General features: G+C 44.6%; 1 protein-coding gene across 2 annotated transcripts in view; it reads right to left on the bottom strand.

The window, feature by feature from the left end:
* Window positions 1-19436, bottom strand: part of LOC112217821 (S-adenosylhomocysteine hydrolase-like protein 1) — a 67518-nt gene extending 48082 nt beyond the window's left edge. The window contains exons 1-2 of one of the 2 annotated variants that reach the window (XM_024378380.2): window positions 19264-19436; window positions 18918-19102 (exon numbers count right to left, since the gene is read on the bottom strand). In XM_024378380.2, the coding sequence (XP_024234148.1) occupies window positions 18918-19094 (177 nt within the window). In that variant the 5' untranslated portion in view covers window positions 19095-19102; window positions 19264-19436. Of the gene's footprint in view, window positions 1-1431; window positions 1827-18917; window positions 19103-19263 lie in introns of those variants that run through there. The other variant, XM_024378390.2, reaches the window with a different exon arrangement.
* Between the last annotated feature and the right edge of the window lie 1022 nt (window positions 19437-20458).

Genomic DNA, 20458 nt, shown 5'->3' with positions numbered 1-20458 from the left:
TCTTAATGACGCATAACTAAAATCGCTGGCAACAAGGAAAGCAGCCTCTGGATGAAATTTTCCTGCTTGTTTATAGCCTTCTACAGTTCGTTAAATGGAATGGAATGTGGAATGTATACAACAATCAATAACAGCTTAAAATTCCCTCGGGAGGTAGAAGGGTCGGCATTTGACCATCAGGTACTCCAAGATGAGTGAACAATGGGTCCACTGTGCTCGAGTCAGCACACCATGTTGTTGTTGATGAAGAGGCAAACCCCTCTTCCTCTCTCGATTTCCCTGACTTCACTGTCGTGTCCGCTCGGAGAATGGAGAATCCATCGAGTTGGATTGCCATGGCGGATATCTTGTTCAAAAGCCATGTTTCAGAAGAACAGAAATACTTGCTGTTACGCAAGTTCCATCGGTAGCAAATGCGTAATTGGAGGTCAATCATATTATGATCAAGTGACTGTACATTGGCCAATAGACTAGAGGGAAGAGGTGGCCAGTTTTACCTTTGCTTTAATCTCACCAGAACTTCCCCTCTCTTGCCTCTAACGCAGGCGTTTCCTCTTGATACCCCGAAAATGGGGTTGTAATTACAGAAAAAGCCCAGGGCAGAGGAGTCTAAATTGAAGCCGGAATTGAGGTAACTGCCAATCGGACGTTCGAAAGTTCTTGTCGGCTATAAGAACTGTTTCCACTATAATACTCTCTATTGCAGGGGGTCGGCAATAGGCGGCCCGTGAACCAATACCGGCCCACAAGTGACTTTTTCGGGGACCCCAAACAAATACATAAAGAAATATTTTGCTGAATTTTAGTATAATTTAGGAAATCTGTTGCCAAGTAATCCCACAAATAAAAAGAGATGTGATTGTGTCAATGTAATCAAGTTATGAAATTATTATTTTCAAATATAATCTCTTTTTGGGCTTACTTGTGTTCAATTTGCAGTGTGAAAATTATTAAAATTATGTTCCAGCCCGCAGTTTAAATCTAGTTTCCTAACCCTGCCCTATCGCATTCAGTCAATTATCCACTTCATTTTTGTAGAGAACCGGGACCGCACAACAGCAAAATTCAGTACACATCCATAATCCTCTTTCAGAAAGCTGACCTCTATCAATTGCAAAGAAAAACATTTGACAGCATATGCTTAGAGGGGAGATTCTCTATCTACCTTACCAATATAACTGAGCAAGTTAGCATTAAAATGGTTGCATTGTAACTTTGCTACAATGTGACTCATATCACCTTAAGGGTGTTGAAAGTTCACAACCTTTTGAAAAATAATTAACTGAGCTGAAAAAAAGGCAAATATAAAATTACTGATTATTTTATCTTCCTAAGTGAGACACGGTCAGGCTGCATGGCTCAGTCATAGAGGGTTTTTATGGAGCAGTGCTTAGAACTACTCCTCACCCTCTCACTCACCCTCTCACTCACCCTGTGTCTGTGTGCCTGAGCCATGGCTCCCGCTTGTAGCTCCATACCCCCTACTTGCAGTACAGGCTCCATGTTCATCCCTCACCAGTGCTCAAGCTCTTCTCCTGGCTGTTACGTTCAGCATCTGTTATCATAGCAATATCCACTCCAGGAGGGCAAAAGAGGGCTATACCGTAGCCCCCACCATCAGCCACCTGACCAATCCCCTTCCCTCCTCTCTCCTTCTGTCCTTAACTTGAGTCGTTTCCCAGTTTGCAGTATTGTCTCAGTCTGGATCTGTTCCCTCTCACAGTCTCTCTGCTAATGTTCCATTCCCTTCGATTTTGTAAGTTTCGTGCCCCTTTCCATCCTGTGAAATCCCGGCAGTGGCTGCTTGCTAATTGAGCCTGAGGTCATTGGCTAATAAAAAGGATTGAAAGGGAATTAAAGCCTATTTCCATAAGCCTAAAAGCACTGCAGCAGATCTGACCAGGCCCACAGATATGGTCCAGCCTAAAAATACCCACTATTCTGACCCATCCTACTTACACCAAATTGTTCACCACCACCACCACCACCAGTGTGGTTTTAGAGTGAGCAGTCAGTCATTAGCCATTTAATTCCATTAGCCAATAGTACCCGCACCTGGCCACCAAGCCAACGCCCCATAAGTCACCATGCTCCTCTATGATGAGGATCAGCAGTGACCCCAGTGACCTCATTAAAATATAAACCATAATAAAACGTACTACCATACCAAAGGGAACTTTTATTTAAGCACACTTCATGCTTCACTGGGGAATATCCAACTGCCATGTAAGTGTCTGTTGCTTAAAAAATGTAACTGAATTTATGAACATTTTCTAACAGACACTTATAACAGGTTCTTTAGATCAGTCAGGCCGGAAAATTGTGGTAATATCATATGAAATACTACGGTAACCTAAAATGTTGGGACCATAAGTATCATGACATCTTAGTAACATGATATTACCAGTATACCGTGCAACACTAGTTCTTAGAAGATTTCTTTCAGAATAATTATATCAGTGATATTTCTCACAGCCTAGCACTATCGGTGTTTTGATTAGACCAATTATGACACCGATTATTGGAGGACCAAAAAAAAGCCGATACCGGTTAATCGGACGATTTTTATATATATATTTGTAATAATGACAATTACATCAATACTGAAGGAACAATGAACTCTTATTTTAACTTAACATAATACATAAATAACATGTCACGACTTCCGCCGAGGTTGGCTCTCCTGCACGTTCGGGCGGTGCTCGGCGGTCGTCGTCACCGTCCTACTAGCCACTACCGATCCCTTTTCGTGTATCTGTTGGTTTTGTCTGATTGGTTTCACCTGTGTGTTGTTTAGTTAATTAGTGTCTGTGTATAGTGTCTGTGTATATATAGTAGGTTGTCCCACCCTTGTTTTGTGCGGGGTTGTTTATTTTGTCATCTATGTCTGTCGGTGTGCCTTGTGTTCTTATTTTTCTCCGGTTCGTCTTTTATCCTGTGTTGGATTGTTCACCCTGTGTGTATTTGGGTTGACCGTGTTTCTTGTTCACCGGAGAATAAACTTTCATATCGCTATCTGCTCTCTGCGCCTGATTCCACCCACCTTGAGTAGACGTGACATAACATCTATTTAGTCTCAAATAAATAATGAAACATGTTCAATTTGGTTTAAATACAGCAAAAATTCAGTGTTGGAGAAAAAAGTAAAAGTGCAAATATGTGCCATGTAAAAAAGCTAACGTTTAAGTTCCTTTCTCAGAACATCAAATCAAAAATCAAATCAAATTTTATTTGTCACATACACATGGTTAGCAGATGTTAATGCGAGTGTAGCGAAATGCTTGTGCTTCTAGTTCCGACAATGCAGTAATAACCAACAAGTAATCTAGCTAACAATTCCAAAACTACTACCTTATAGACACAAGTGTAAGGGGATAAAGAATATGTACATAAAGATATATGAATGAGTGATGGTACATGAGAACATATGAAAGCTGGTGGTTCAATATTCCCAGCTAAGAAGTTTTAGGTTGTAGTAATTATAGGAATTATGACGCGTCGACTATTTCTCTCTATACCATTTGTATTTCATATACCTTTGACTATTGTATGTTCTTATAGGCAGTTTAGTATTGCCAGCCTAATCTCGGGAGTTGATAGGCTTGAAGTCATAAACAGCGCTGTGCTTCAAGCATTGCGAAGAGCTGCTGGCAAACGCAGTAAAGAGCTGTTTGAATGAATGCTTACGAGCCTGCTGCTGCCTACCACCACTAAGTCAGACTGCTCTATCAAATATCAAATCATAGACTTATAATAAACACACAGAAATACGAGCCTTTGGTCATTAATATGGTCAAATCCGGAAACTATAATTTCGAAAAAAAAATGTTTATTCTTTCAGTGAAATACGGAACCATTCCGTATTTTGTCAAATGGGTGGCAACCCTAAGTCTAAATATTGCTGTTACATTTCACAATCTTCAATGTTATGTCATAATTCTGTACATTTCTAGCAAATTAATTACGGTCTTTGTTAGGAAGAAACAGTTCGCAACGATCCAGGCGGCCCAAACTGTTGCATATATCCTGACTCTGCTTGCACTGAAGTGACATAATTTCCCTAGTTAATATTGCCTGCTAACATGTATTTATTTTAACTAAATATGCATGTTTAAAAATATATACCTCTGTGTAATGATTTTAAGAAAAGCATTGATGTTTATGGTTAGGTACATTTGTGCAACAAATGTGCTTTTGTTAAATCATCACCCGTTTCATCAAGTTGAAATAGGCTGTGATTCGATGATAAATTAACAGGCACTGAATTAATTATATGCAACGTAGGACAAGCTAGTTAACCTAGTTAATCGCCCATGCCGATTAATCAGTCGACCTCTGGTTTTGATACACTTCTCTTTAAAAACCTAATTGTTTTACTCTCATGTCTGCTAGTCACGAGATGCGCTTCAAAAAGTAGGATTAATATAGGCCTACAAATGTCATCCTAAACTATATTAAAGAATCCATCTTTCTGGTGCTCCTTACATTCTTATTGGTGGCTAATTTTTTAAAAGTTGGCAGTAGTGTGTGTATGCTTTGTGGGAGAGAGAGTGGTGTGTGTGTGTTTATGTGAGAAAATGGAGAGAGAGCGCGTGTGAGGGAGGGAGTGTGTGTTACAACTGAAGAGTAAAGGTTTCAGGAACCCTCCACAGCCTCAGAGGATCTAGATATTTTTTCTAACCTCTCTGCATTACAACCAAATTATGACAAGTGTATTATATTTTGTATTGGATCATTAAAAAAACACAACTTTTACATTACTGTCTTGTCACACATGGAGCTAACAAAAATATATGAAAATGTCTGCTCTACTCAAAATTACAACCAACTAATTGCAGCATTACTGCAAAAATGGAAGAGGCAAGAGGAAGGGGGAGAAAGTAAGGAACTTGTCTGTCAGCCATGTATTAACTTCTTACGGCTCATTGGGACGCTAGCGTCCCACATCGACAACATCCGGTGAAATTGCAGAGCGCGAAATTCAGAATACAGAAATCGTAATATTAAACATTCATCAAAATACAAGTGTTATACATCAGTTAAAAGCTTAACTTCTTGTTAATCCAGCCGCTTTGTCAGATTTCAAAAAGGCTTTACGGCAAAAGCACACCATGTGATTATCTGAGGATAGCGCCTCGCACACAAAAGCATTACATACATTTCCAACCAAGCAGAGGCGTCACGAAAGTCAGAAATAGCGATAAAATAAATCACTTACCTTTGAAGATCTTCATCTGGTTGCAATCACAAGGTTCCCAGCTACATAACAAATAGTCCTTTTGTTTGATAAAGTTTACTTTATATCCCAAAAAAGCCATTGCCATTGTAAAAAGCCACAGACATTGTAATCAGTGGTGAGCTGGGGGAAAAAATCCCGATGGATTGCCTGCCATATCAGTTCTGTTATACTCACAGACATTTTCAACCTCTCCCTGTCTGACTCTGTAATATCAACATGTTTTAAGCAGACCACCATAGTTCCTGTGCCCAAGAACACTAAGATAACCTGCCTAAATGACTACCGACCCATAGCACTCCCGGGGTCCTTAGCTTAGTCATGAGCTTTGAGGGCACTATGGTGTTGAATGCTGAAATGCAGTCAATGAATAGCATTCTCACATAGGTGTTCCTTTTCTCCAGGTGGGAAAGGGCAGTGTGGAGTGCAATAGAGATTGCATCATCTGTAGGTCTGTTGGGGCGGTATGTGAATTTGAATGGGTCAAGGGTTCCTGGGATAATGGTGTTGATGTGAGCCATGACCAGCCTTTCAAAGCACTCATGATGCAATCTCTATTGCACTCCACACTGCCCTTTCCCACCTGGAGAAAAGGAACACCTATGTGAGAATGCTATTCATTGACTGCATTTCAGCGTTCAACACCATAGTGCCCTCAAAGCTCATGACTAAGCTAAGGACCCCGGGACTAAACACCTCACTCTGCAACTGGATCCTGGACTTCCTGACGGGCCGCCCCCAGGTGGTAAGGGTAGGTAACAACACATCCGCCATGCTGATCCTCAACACAGGGGCCCCTCAGGGGTGTGTACTCAGTCCTCTCCTGTACTCCCTGTTCACTCATGACTGCATGACCAGGCACAACTCCAACACCATCATTAAATTTGCAGATGACACAACAGTGGTAGGCCAGATCACTGACAACGATGAGACAGCCTATAGGGAGGATATCAGAGACCTGACCGTGTTGTGCAAGGACAACAACAACCTCTCCCTCAACGTGATCAAGACAAAGGAGATGATTGTGGACTACAGGAAAAGGAGGACCGAGCACGCTCCCATTCTCATCGACGGGGCTGCAGTGGAGCAGGTTGAGAGCTTCAAGTTCCCTGGTGTCCACATAACCAACAAACTAACATGGTCCAAGCACACCAAGACAGTCGTGAAGAGGGCACGACAAAACCTATTCCCCCTCAGGAGACTGAAAATATTTGGCATGGGTCCTCAGATCCTCAAAAGGATCTACAGCTGCACCATCAAGAGCATCCTGACGGGTTGCATCACTGCCTGGTATGGCAACTGCTCGGCCTCCGACCACAAGGCACTACAGAGGGTAGTGCGTACGGTGAATACATCACTGTGGCCAAGCTTCCTGCCATCCAGGACCTCTATACCAGGCGGTGTCAGAGGAAGGCCCTAAAAATTGTCAAAGACTCCAGCCACCCTAGTCATAGACTGTTCTCTCTGCTACCGCACGGCAAGCGATGTGGGTGCGCCTGACTCCACACCCACATCTCCTTGGGGAGTTTTGACAGAATCCCGCACCTGATATCATGGAGTCAGCAGGAGCTGACGCGCCCACCCCGTCCATGCAACAACATACAGCGGTATTACACCGTTTGGGGACAGCTATGGCTCAGGTGTTGGCGAGAATGGAGAGATGGGAGAGGAGCGGCCTCCCTACCCCGTCTCCAGCCACTCTCCATCCCGCACCACCACCCTCTCTGGCGGCGTCCGGCCCCAGCGGGATTCGACTCGCTCTCCCGAGGGACTACGATGAGACGGCTGCCGGGTGTAAGGGGTTCCTGCTCCAGCTGTAGCTGTATCTGGTGACCGTTCACCCGACTCCCTCGGGAGAGGAGAGTGTCAACGTCCTCGTCTCCTGCCTTTCAGGTAAAGCCCTGGAGTGGGCCAACGCGGTCTGGGAGGGCCCGGACTCAGCGAGGGACCATTACCCAGAGTTCACCCGCCGCTTCCGGGCAGTGTTCGATCACCCACCCGAGGGCAGAGCGGGGCGTGAATGGCTGTTTCACTTAAGGCAGGAGACGAGGAGCGCGCAGGATTTCGCGCTGGAGTTCCGGACCCTGGCCACCGGCGCGGGGTGGAATGACAGGGCCCTGATGGACAATTATAGGTGTAGTCTGCGGGAGGACGTCCGCAGGGAGCTAGCCTGTCGTTACACTACTCTCACTCTGGCCCAGCTAATAGACATGTCCATCAGGCTGGACAACTTGCTGGCTGCTCGCAGGCGTCCTGACCAGGGTCTGTTCGTTCCACCCCCCAGCGCTCCTGCTCCGACAGTGGGTGCTGCTGCTGCTAGGGCAACCAGAGCAGGAGCCTCCTCCTGCACCAGTTGTGGTCGGAGAGGACTCACTGCTGACAGGTGCTGGAGGAGCTCGTCTGGGAGTCGAGAGAGCAGGCAGAGCATGACTCGAACACCTCAGGTGAGTCAGCACCCAGCTCACCCAGAGCCCCCTGTTGGTCATATCTATGTGTTGATTTCCATTCCTGATTTTTCCCCTCAGTCCCAGCTTAAGGCGCTAGTCGATTCAGGCGCAGCAGGGAGTTTTATGGACCGCGGTTTCGCGCGTAAGTTAGGGATTCCCTTGGTTCAGATAGACTAACTCTTCCCTGTGCACACCCTAGATAGTCGACCGTTAGGGTCAGGGCTGATCAGGGAGGCCACGGTTCCACTGGACATGGTGACACAGGGGGGGTCATGAGGAGCGGATTAGTCTCTTCCTCATTGATTGTCCTGCGTTTCCAGTGGTGCTGGGTATTCCCTGGTTGGCTTATCACAATCCTAAAATTTCATGGAAACAGGGGGCTCTTAAGGGTTGGTCAGAGGAGTGCTCAGGTAGGTGTGTAGGAGTTTCCATCGGTGCAACGACGGTGGAGAGTCCAGACCAAGTCTCCACTGTGCGCATTCCCCCCGAATATGCCGATTTGGCAATCGCCTTCTGTAAACCTCCAGGTAAACGCCGCACTTCCCAGGAGTCACGTGTATCCCCTGTCACAGGAGGAGACGGTGGCTATGGAGACATGTCATCGAATCTCTGGGACAGGGGTACATTCCCTCCACATCACCTGTCTCCTCGAGTTTCTTTTTTGTGAAGAAGAAGGAGATAGGCCTGCATCCGTGCATTGACTATAGAGGTCTAAATTCCATCACAGTGGGGTTCAGTTACCCGCTACCTCTCATCGCCACGGCGGTGGAGTCATTCCACGGAGCACGCTTCTTCACAAAACTGGATCTTAGGAGCACGTATAACTTGGAGCGAATCCGGGTTGGACATGAGTGGAAAACCGCGTTCAGGACCACATTTGGCCATTATGAGTACCTCGTCATGCCTTATGGGTTGAAAAATGCTCCAGCAGTTTTCCAATCCTTTGTTGATGAGATTCTCAGGGACCTGCATGGGCAGGGTGTAGTGGTTTACATCGATGACATACTGATCTATTCTGCCACACACGCCGCGCAAGTGTCTCTGGTGCACAAGGTACTTGGGCGACTGTTGGAGCATGACCTGTACGTCAATGCCAAGAAACGTGTGTTCTCCAAACAAGCCGTCTCTTTCCTGGGGTATCGCATTTCCACATCTGGGGTGGTGATGGAGTGTAACCGCATTGCGGCCGTGCGTAATTGGCTGACTCCGACCACGTAAAGGAGGTGCAGCGGTTTTTAGGGTTTGCCAATTACTACCAGAGGTTTATCCAGGGTTTTGGGCAGGTGGCTGCTCCCATTACCTTACTGCTGAAGGGAGGGCCGGCGCGTTTGCGGTGGTCGGCGGAGGCGTACAGAGCTTTTGGTCGTCTGAAAGCGTTGTTTACCAACGCTCCCGTATTGGCGCATCCGGACCCCTCTTTGCCATTCATAGTTGAGGTGGACGCATCCGAGGCTGGGGTTGCAGCCGTGCTATCGCAGCGCTCGGGCGCGCCCCCGTAGCTTCACCCCTGCGCTTTCTTTTCAAGGAAGCTCAGTCCGGCGGAGCGAAACTATGATGTGGGGGATCGGGAGTTGCTGGCTGTGGTAAAAGCTATGAAGGTGTGGAGACATTGGCTTGAGGGGGCGAAACACTCTTTTCTTATCTGGACTGAGTCCTTGCCAGACAAGGTGAGCGATGTTTTTTACCAAGTTTCGCCTTACTATCTCTTACAGACCAGGTTCCCGTAACGCGAAGGCCGACGCACTGTCCCGTTTCTATGATACCGAGGAGAGGCCCATCGATCCCACCCCCATACTTTCGGCCTCTTGTCTGGTGGCACCGGTGTTATGGGAGGTGGACGCGGATATCGAGCGGGCGTCTCAGTTAGAACCACCTCCACCACAGTGTCCAGCGGGCCGGAAGTACGTCCCGCTTGGTGTTTGTGATAGATTGATCAGGTGGGCCCACATGCTACCCTCCTCTGGTCATCCGGGGATTGAGAGGACAGTGCGGGCTCTTAGGGGGAAGTACTGGTGGCCCACCTTGGCTAAGGATGTGAGGGTTTATGTTTCCTCCTGTTCGGTGTGCGCTCAGTGTAAGGCTCCTAGACACCTGCATAGAGGGAAGTTACAGCCCCTCCCCATTCCTTGGTCACACCTGTCTGTTGACTTTCTTACCGATCTTCCTCCGTCACAGGGGAACACACGATCCTGGTCGTTGTGGATCGGTTCTCTAAGTATTGCCATCTCCTCCCTTTGCCGGGTCTCCCTACGGCCCTACAGACTGCGAAGGCCCTGTTTACACACGTCTTCCGGCACTACGGGGTGCCTGAGGATATAATTTCTGATCGGGGTCCCCAGTTCACTTTCCTGGTTTGGAAGGCGTTCATGGAGCGTCTGGGGGTCTCGATCAGCCTGACCTCTGGTTTTCAACCCAAGAGTAATGGTCGGGTGGAGAGTGAATCAGGATGTGGGCAGGTTTCTGCTGTTGTATTGCCAGGACCGGCCTGGAGAGTGGGCGAGGTTCGTCCCATGGTCCGAGATGGCCCAGAATTCACTTCGCCACTCCTGTCGATGTTTCAGTGCGTGTTGGGTTATCAGCCGGTCCTGGTACCGTGGCATCAAAGTCAGACCTAGGTTCCTACGGTGGAGGATTGGGTGCAGCGCTCAAAGGAGACCTGGAGAGCCGTCCAGGAATCCCTTAAACAGGCCAGTGGGCGACAGAAGCTGAGCGCTGATCGCCACCGTAGTGAGGCCCCCATGTTCGCACCAGGGGACAGGGTCTGACTCTCGACCCGAAACCTGCCTCTCCGCCTGCCCTGCCGGAAGCTGGGTCCGTGGCTTGTTGGGCCATTTAAAGTCCAGAGGAGAATAAACGAGGTGTGTTATAGGTTACAGCTCCCCCTTAACCCCTCGTTTCATGTTTCTCTCCTCAGGCCGGTGGTGGCTGGTCCACTACAGGACGTTGAGGTATGGGAGGACCCTCCGCCCCCCCTGGACATCGAGGGGGGTCTGGCGTACAATGTACGGTCCATCCTGGACTCTAGACTTCGCGTGGGGGGCCTGCAGTACCTCATGGATTGGGAGGGGTACGGTCCGGAGGAGAGGTGCTGGGTGCCGGTGGGGGACATCTTGGACCCATCTCTGCTGGGTGAGTTCCACCGCCTCCATTCTGAATGCCCTGCGCCTCGCCCTCCGGGTCGTCCTTGAGGCCGGCGTCAGGGTGGGGGGGTACTGTCATGTACTGTGGCTCCTCTCCCTATTCGGGCGGCGCTCAGCGTTCGTCGTCGCCGGTCTACTAGCTGCCACCAATCCTTTTTTTGATTCTGAACTTGTTTCTCCTGCGCCTGATTCCACACCCACATCTCCTTGGGGAGTTTTGACATATATCCAATGGTATGTATGACAAGACTGCTGCTTTCGTGCCTCCCAGATAGCGCAGTGGTTAAGGGCGCTGTACTGAAGCGCCAGCTGTGCCACCAGAGACTCTGGGTTCACGCCCAGGCTCTGTCGTAACCGGCTGTGACCGTGGGGTCCATGGGGCGACGCACAATTGGCATAGCGTCGTCCGGGTTAGGGAGGGTTTGGCCGGTAGGGATATCCTTGTCTCATCGCGCACCAGCGACTCCTGTGGCGTGCCGGGCGCAGTGCACGCTAACCAAGTTTGCCAGGTGCACAGTGTTTCCTCCAGGTTGGATGCGTGCTGTGTTAAGAAGCAGTGCGGCTTGGTTGGGTTGTGTATCGGAGGACACATGACTTTCAACCTTCGTCTCTCCCGAGCCCGTACGGGAGTAGTAGCGATGAGACAAGATAGTAGCTACTAACAATTAGATACCATGAAATTGGGGAGAAAAAGGGGGTAAAAAATTCAACAACAACAAAAAAAAGACTTTCAGGAATGGAAACAATTTACAGGTAGGTGGAATGTATTTCTCCCAATGGTACTACAGCAGGGAAAATCAACAACTAAGCGGTCATAGTGGATAAACTACAGACGAGAGAGATTTGGGCAGAGGGGAATGGAAAGATTAGAGAAAATAGGTTAAGGGGATCAGTGACATTTAGTGCAGCAGAGAGAAAAAAACAGACGGGCTGACAAAGTGTCAAGAGTAGTGTATCGCTTTTAACCTCTCTGAACCACCCATACCGGATCCGGGATAATTGTCATCGGCAACGCTGAATAGCATAGCGCCACAGTCAAATAATAATACTAGAAAATATTCATATTCATGAAATCACAAGTGCAATATTGCAAAACACAGCTTAGCCTTTTGTTAATCCACCTGTCGTCTCAGATTTTGAAATGACGCTTTACAGCGAAAGCAATACCAGCGTTTGTGTAAGTTTATTGATCGCTCAACAAAACAATAAGTACACTTAGCATCAGGTAACTTGGTCACGAAAATCAGAAAAGCAATCAAATTAATCGTTTACCTTTGATGATCTTCGGATGTTTTCACTCACGAGACTCCCAGTTAGACAACAAATGTCCCTTTTGTTCCATAAAGATATTTTTTATATCCAAATACCTCAGTTAGTTTGGTGCGTTATGCCCAGGAATCCACCGGAAAGGGCGGTCACGACAACGCAGACAAAAATTCCAAATTATATCCATAATGTCCACAGAAACATGTCAGACGTTTTTTATAAACAATCCTCAGGGTGTTTTTCAAATATCAATTCGATAATATATCAACCGGGACAGTTGGCTTTTCACTAGGACCGGGAGTAACAATGGCCGCCTTTCTCTTTTGCATACAACTCACTGAGAGCCCCCACCTATCCACTTACGCAATGTGGTCATTCACACTCATTCTTCAAAATAAAAGCCTGAAACTATGTCTGAAGACTGTTGAAACCTTGAAGAAGCGATAGGAAAATGAATCTGGTTGATATCCCTTTAAATGGAGCAATGGGAGGCTATGGAACGTGGAGTTTTCTAAATAGAAGCCACTTCCTGGTTTGATTTTTATCAGGGTTTTGCCTGCAATATCAGTTCTGTTATACTCACAGACAATATTTTGACCGTTTTGGAAACTTTAGAGTGTTCTATCCTAATCTGTCAATTATATGCATATTCTAGCATCTGGTCCTGAGAAATAGGCGGTTTACTTTGGGAACGTTATTTTTCCAAAAATAAAAAGTGCCCCCTAGTTTCAAGAGGAGTAGTTTGTGGATGTATGCTCTTTTAAAAAAGTGCAACAGTGGCTCTGTTGTGTTGTATAACTGCCCACTGAACACTAGCAAAAACACTTATCCCACCAGACATGCCACCAGGGGCCTTTTCAGTCCCCAAATCCAGAACAAATTCAAGAAAGTGTACAATATTATATAGAGCCCTTGCATGTTACTTCCTTCCATCTTATATTGCTCAAATAAACAGCCAACCTGGTTTTTAAAAAACAGATAAACACCTCAAAAAGCTTCTCCCCTATTTGACCTAGATAGTTTGGTGTATGCATTGATATGTAGGCTGCATGTGCCTTTAAAATGTTTTTATGTAGTTCTGTCCTTGAGCTGTTCTTGTCTATTGATGTTCTGTATTATGTCATTCTGTATTATGTTTCATGTTTTGTGTGGACCCCAGGAAGAGTAGCTGCTGCTTTTGCAACAGCTAATGGGGAGCCTAATAAAATATCAAATACCACCCACACATAGCTAAGGTCAAGTCCCAGCATAACTGCTCACCTGTAGCTCCTTGTCTGTATCTGTCCTTACATTTTCTCTACAAAAGAATAATAAGCCTACACTGTATTGGAATTATCATGTCAAATAGGCCCATAAATCTGTGAGAACAAACTGAAATGTAACAAAAACCTTTCGCTCTCACTCTGAAACTGTATGTCCACTTCTATTGCTCTCAGACTCACTTCCTGCTGGACTCCAACCAATGATGTGTATAAACCCTGGATTGCTGATGCTATGTTTTGGCCATGGAGAGGCTTTGAAGCCATACTGGCACTCAGAAAAGCAGAGCTCCATAGGAATGAATGGAATTCTGCAGTATTTAATTTAAATTTAAAGGACAAAATCACATGCATTTAAGTATTTTTTGTTTTGGTGGGGATATTGACATTAATACTTTCTAAAAAAAAAAAAAAGTTATAATTTAAAAAAGGTACTTAAAGGTTTTTATACATAAAACCCTGTCAGTCATCTAGTGCACACATAAATCATTGATTCGAACCAGTGTTGCATAACAACCACCAAATGTGCGTGTGTGTGTGCATTCATTGAGTGTAACATTGCACCTCTGGCTTGCATAATATGCCAGGCTGCTTCTGGGTGCTAACGGAGGAGAGCGCTCCAAGCTAATGTTTATTCAGAGCATGAGAAGGTGAGATTGTACAGGGTAGTCTTTCTAATGCTATCCAAGCTGATTTTCTGAGTTCATATAATACTATTATTACCATATTTCCTATGCCTTCCATGGATGATAAACACCTAAGTCAGTAGGTTTTAGTAGCTACATAAAAAAAGGGCACTTGTTTAATAAGTTACTAGTGACACAGGACATGGCACCTGCACACTTGCTGACCATATAGTCTTAGAGCTGTACAGTGATGTTGCAGCAGGTGTTACTGATGTTGCAGGTAGGACCCGATATGAAATGGGAATGGGGCTTTCCCACCCAGACCAGATATGCATAAATGTATTTGTTAATGATAAAAAAGTAATGTTGTTATTAAAGTAATGACTATATGCTGTGGCAGAACCAGGGTGAAATTCCCCTTTAATTGTGTTTTTTTCAAGGTGTGTTTGTATGTGTGTGAAGTTTCTCCACTTTGCCTATTCCTGGGTGCTAAAATTCGAATAGTTCGCCTAATTTCAGTTTTGTGACAAAACAAGCAGTTTTGAGAATCACTGTAATTATCTAAACATCTGAAATATATTTTAATTAACCAAAAATATTGTATTAAAACCCGAAAGGAAAAAGAAGGGTGCAATTGCGGCCAGCAATTTGAGGCGTTCCTGCAGGTGTTCCCCCCTCGAGCATCCCACTGGTTCCTTCATGAAACCAGCTAGCTAGCTAGGACACGGTGTCCCCCCAGCCTCCTGCATGTCCTTCACCCCACTTGACGGGAGGAGGAGTGACACTGTGTGCTGGCTAGCTAACTGATTTTATGCAGGAACCAATGGGGTGCTTAAGGGAGGGGTTTCATGAAGGAACCAATGGGGTGATGGGGGGGGGGTATCTGCAGGAACGCCCCAAATTGCAGACTGCAGTTGCACACTATTGATTAAAATACACTAAAACTTAACAGGAAGCATAACAATTGTGCACATAAAACAGATCTACAACTTACTACAATTGCTTGTAATGAAAATGACAAATCTATAACTTACATTTCTATGTGAATTTGGTCGGGTCGCCCAAAAAGTTACATATTGCAACTTTAAATGCATACTAGGCCTTACTGTAGCTGACAGCTTGTGGCCAATAAATCTAATTCCATTAACACTGTGCCCAAGTCTGGTTATGGGAGTGGCGTAGCATTATTCAGGGCAGGTGTCACATCAGTTTGCAAACAATGTAAAAAATAAATAAAAAACATTTATAAATAAACATTGAGTTAATAAAGCCGCATACAAACATGGTCTCTTTTTTACTTTCTTGGGTAAGGCAGCTCCAAACTGCAGGTGTTTCAGCCTACCACAATGCTTTCTGTGATGGTGGGGCAGCCAGTGGAAAATACGAGTGTAGACGTTGGTAATGTTCTCTAGTTGCGCCATGATTGGTTTAATGTTCTGTCACTCATGGGGACACTACGTCACCACAAAATCTACAGGGATAGCTTGAAAATTCAAGCCCCTTGGGTCCTGCAATAGAGTTACATTAGAAGTGCCCATCCAAGAAGGCTCAAGGTCATTGACCATAGATAAATTGACGCCAGATCACCTTATATCTACCGTAGCTTTGACTGGACTGATCATGTCATCATACTTTCAAAACCTTAGCTAGCAAGCTAGACAAGCAGTCATCGTCCCGAATCAAGTCGACAATCTACTATTCGATCCTTGTCATATGAAGAGAAACTATAGATCAAATGTATAAGTGCTCATCGGCCAAACATTACACAAGTTGGAAATCGCAAATTCAACCGTGAGTGGTTTGGAAGTAATCAATGGCTAACTGCAAGCCTTGCAAAGCTATCACTAGCCTGCTATTCAGTGGAGTGGGTGTGTAGTCCAAGTCTGGGTTTAAGGGTTTCTTTTTCTGAGCTTAAAAGGATAAACACTTAACACCATGGGGCCAGAAAAGGTTGTATACATTGTCAACCCAGCATGACTTCTGCCGCGTTCAAAACAACTGAAATCTCAGAACTGGGAAATCTCAGACTGGGAAATCTCTCAGGCTTTGAACGGTCATCCAACTCGGAATTCCAAGTCGGAAACTCAAGCCTCTTTCTAGAGCTCTAACTTGAAGATCACTGACGTCATGATTCAACCTTGTTTCCCCCCCAGAGTTCCCAGTTGTCTTGAAATCACCATAAACCCAGAAATGCCAGACTGATGACAAAGTTTGATGACAACATTTGCCCACAGAAAGGACCGCCGCGCCACCTTCCTGTTCAAGTGAGCACAGAACAACAAGGTGAGTCCAAAAATGTATTGAATGCTGATGCATAAATTATGTAATATGCCAGGGAGATATATCTACTGTAGCTATGAAAGTAATTATATGTGTATGTTATAGAGGTCGACCGATTAATCGGAATAGCCGATTAATTAGGGCCGATTTCAAGTTTTCATAACAATCGTAATCAACGTTTTTTGACACCGATTGTGGCCGATTACATTGCACTCCACGAGGAGACTGCGTGGCAGGCTGACCACCTGTTACACGAGTGCAGCAAGAAGCCAAGGTAAGTTGCTAGCTAGCATTAAACTTACTTTATAAAAAACAATCAATCTTAACATAATCACTAGTTAACTACACATGGTTGATGATATTACTAGTTTATCTAGCTTGTCCTGCGTTGCGTATAATCGATGCGGTGCCTGTTAATTTCTCATCGAATCACAGCCTACCTCATCAAACGGGTGATGATTTAACAAGCGCATTCACGAAAAAAGCACTGTCGTTGCACCAATGTGTACCTAACCATAAACATCAATGCCTTTCATTAAAATCAATACATAAGTATATATTTTTAAACCTGCATCTTTAGTTAATATTGCCTGCTAACATTCATTTATTTTAACTAGGGAAATTGTGTCATTTCTCTTGCTTTCTGTGCAAGCAGAGTCAGGGTATATGCAGCATTTTGGGCCGCCTGGCTCATTGCGAACTGTGTGAAGACCATTTCTTCCTTACAAAGACCGTAATTAATTTGCCCGAATTGTACATAATTATGACATAACATTGAAGGTTGTGCAATGTAACAGCAATATTTAGACTAAGGGATGCCACTCGTTAGATTCACTGAAAGAATAAATGTCTTGTTTTCGAAATGATAGTTTCCAGATTTTACCATATTAATGACCTAAGGCTCGTATTTCTGTGTGTTATTATGTTATAATTAAGTATATGATTAGATATTTGATAGAGCAGTCTGACTGAGTGGTGGTAGGCAGCAGCAGGCTCGTACGCATTCATTCAAACAGCACTTTCCTTTATTTGCCAGCAGCTCTTCGCTGTGCTTCAAGCATTGAGCTGTTTATGACTTCAAGCCTATCAACTCCCGAGATTAGGCTGGTGTAACCGATGTGAAATGGCTAGCTAGTTAGCGGGATGCGCACTAATAGCGTTTCAATCGTGACGTCACTCACTCTGAGACCTTGAAGTAGTTGTTCCCTTTGCTCTGCAAGGGCCGCGGCTTTTGTGGAGCGATAGGTAACGATGCTTCGAGGGTGGTTGTTGTCGATGTGTCCCTGGTTCAAGCCCAGGTAGGGGCGAGGAGAGGGACGGGAGCTATACTGTTACACTGGCAATACTATAGTGCCTATAAAAACATCCAATATTCAAAGGTTGATGAAATACAAATGGTATAGAGAGAAATAGTTGACGCGTCATAATTCCATAATAGTCCTATAATTCCTATAATAACTACAACCTAAAACTTCTTACCTGGGAATATAAGACTCATGTTAAAAGGAACCACCAGCTTTAATATGTTCTCATGTTCTGAGCAAGGAACTTAAACGTTAGCTTTTTTACATGGCACATATTGCACTTTTACTTTCTTCTCCAACACTTTGTTTTTGCATTATTTAAACCAAATTGAACATGTTTCCTTATTTATTTGAAGATAAATTGATTTTATTGAAGTATTATATTAAGTTCAAATAAAAGTGTTCGTTCAGTATTGTTGTAATTGTCATTATTACAAATAAATAAATAAAAATATAAATCAGCTGATTAATCGGTATCAACTTTTTTTGGTCCTCCAATAATCGGTATCGGCGTTGAAAAATCATATTAGGTCGACCTCTAGTATGTTGTGTAGTAAGCTGTTAGAAGCCCATGTGCCCCACTCTAATAATTTGGTCCCTTTCCCCCTCATAACTTACTGTTGGTGGTGCATAGCCTATATCCTGTTATAGATAAATGTAAACATTTAATATTGTAAGAGCTTTCATTGTCTGTTTATATACCCCCTTTATTTATCCTATGGTTCTGACTTGGTGTACAGGTAGAATACCGTAAGAACGGCCCATGTTCTGAATTCTGTCACTGTACATTTCAAAAGTGCTGAACTTAAAGTTATGTTGACTACATTCGTCCTTGCTCAATCATTAATGTCTTAATTGCAATTATGGAATCCATCTTATCTGCTCATCATTCCCTTATACCATAGTTTGTACAGCTTAATTGTTCGTAGAAACAACATTTGTTTAAGCAAAAAAGCTCTGCTGTCGGGACAGATTTACGTAGGCCCCAACGGTTTGTGGGCACCGTTTGTCATCGTTATAGTGCAATTAATGTATTGTTTGTTTAGTGTCGTGTGTAGTGGCTCTGCTGGCATGCATCTAAAAAAATGTGTTTGCCCCACCAAGATATACATGCTAAAATCAACACTGGTTATGGGGGTGGGTGACAGACATAGACCGTAAGTTACTGCACCAAGTGTACACCTGCAATAATACTATAAATGCATTGAGAATAAATGGTTGGATTGCAGAAGCTACTAACGAAGTCAATAATATAATTGAATTACGTTATGTTTAGATGGGACATCCTGAATGGGACATGATGTGAAGATAAGAAAAGTAGCTAAATAAACACATACGTACATAGCTAATGTGTCTTACCTTTTTGACAGGTTTGTGAGTAGGGACCGCACTAAACGCAGCGGACGACACTGACAGTTCACCCATGTTCTTGCTCACTGTCATGGCTGAGTATTTTTCCGCCACGTTCTCGCTCTCCTTTACTTCTTTGCTGGCTTGTTTCAGCTCCAACTTTCCGTCCCCTAGAGTGTCCGACATTCCGATAACTAATGAAAACGTGCAACAAATTAGTTAGAACGTGGTAGTAGCTAGTTAGCTACAGAATTAGTGTTGCTGCCAACAGTTCGGTATTTTGAGGAAGAGTGAATTATTTGTGCAGCTGAAGAAACCATTTGATATATTAGTTGGCCATTTTATCTTTACAAACCAGTGTAGCAATTGCTGTCATAAAACGGCTGGTTGCCTGCGCAGTTCCTTCGCGTGCACCAAGCTGCAGTCTTTTTGCATAGCGGTCACCTGAAAATGTGCGCTATGGGGGGTGATATGAGCCAAAATTAAGCCTAGGCAACCTTACCACCGTGTGGCTATAGCCTGCCATTGAAAGTCTAACTGGCATGACATGAGACCAACGCCTTACTAACGTCTGCGTGACGCCTGCGTGTTAATAAACCTAGGCAACAGTACCACCCTGTGGCTAACCTCTGCGTGACGCCTGCATGTTCATGAAAGTCATAAGGTGCATAAGGTGTATTTCCTGTTATCGCTAATGGCCTAGAAAATTTTATGTCCAATCTATAGATAATTTGTCTTTCCCTCAACACCTCATGGGATGGTATAGTATCTAATCTCGCTGTATACATATCTAAATGTTGTTAGCAAATCACAGATGGTGTTGTTACCAGTTCCCAGTATCAGACAACCAATAAGAGTTGTGACCGTGACTTTCAGTCGAATAGAGGAGTTCATAGGCTTTCCCAGAGGGTCCGTGCTATTCGGGTACCTTGGGATGTCTCTCCCGCAATCAACAACTCCCGGCCGTGACCGGGAGGTCCATGGGGCGGTGCACAATTGGCGTCGTCCGGGTTAGGGAGGGTTTGGCCAGCAGGAATATCCTTGTCTCATCGCGCACTAGTGACTGCTGTGGCGGGCCGGGCGCAGTGCCCGATGACCAGGTCGCCAGGTGTACGGTGTTTCCTCCGACACATTGGTGCGGCTGGTTTCCGGGTTGGATGGGCATTATGTCAAGAAGCAGTGCGGCTTGGTTGGGTTGTGTTTCTGAGGATGCGTGGCTCTCGACCTTCGCCTCTCCTGAGTCCATACGGGAGTTGCAGCAATGAGACAAGACAGTAACTACTACCAATTGGATACCACGAAATTGTGGTAAAAAAATAATAATAATAATTTTAAAAGGATATATTTGGCCTACTGTGTTGATATAGCAAATTTGGTTTATTTGAAAATAATTACTTTTTGTTGTTAACGAGTTGAAGGCACATAGGCAATATTATTTACTGTGTCAAGTAGGCTAATAAAAACATAATTTTATGTGTTAGTATTATTTATTTCATGGATGAATTCAATTGTACATGAAAATATACACACGTATTGCTTTAGGATATACA

This window comes from Oncorhynchus tshawytscha, linkage group LG02 (assembly GCF_018296145.1).
Source record: "Oncorhynchus tshawytscha isolate Ot180627B linkage group LG02, Otsh_v2.0, whole genome shotgun sequence".
Taxonomy (NCBI): domain Eukaryota; kingdom Metazoa; phylum Chordata; class Actinopteri; order Salmoniformes; family Salmonidae; genus Oncorhynchus; species Oncorhynchus tshawytscha.
Note: the sequence above shows the minus strand (reverse complement) of the source record. Positions and strands in the feature narration are given on the sequence as shown.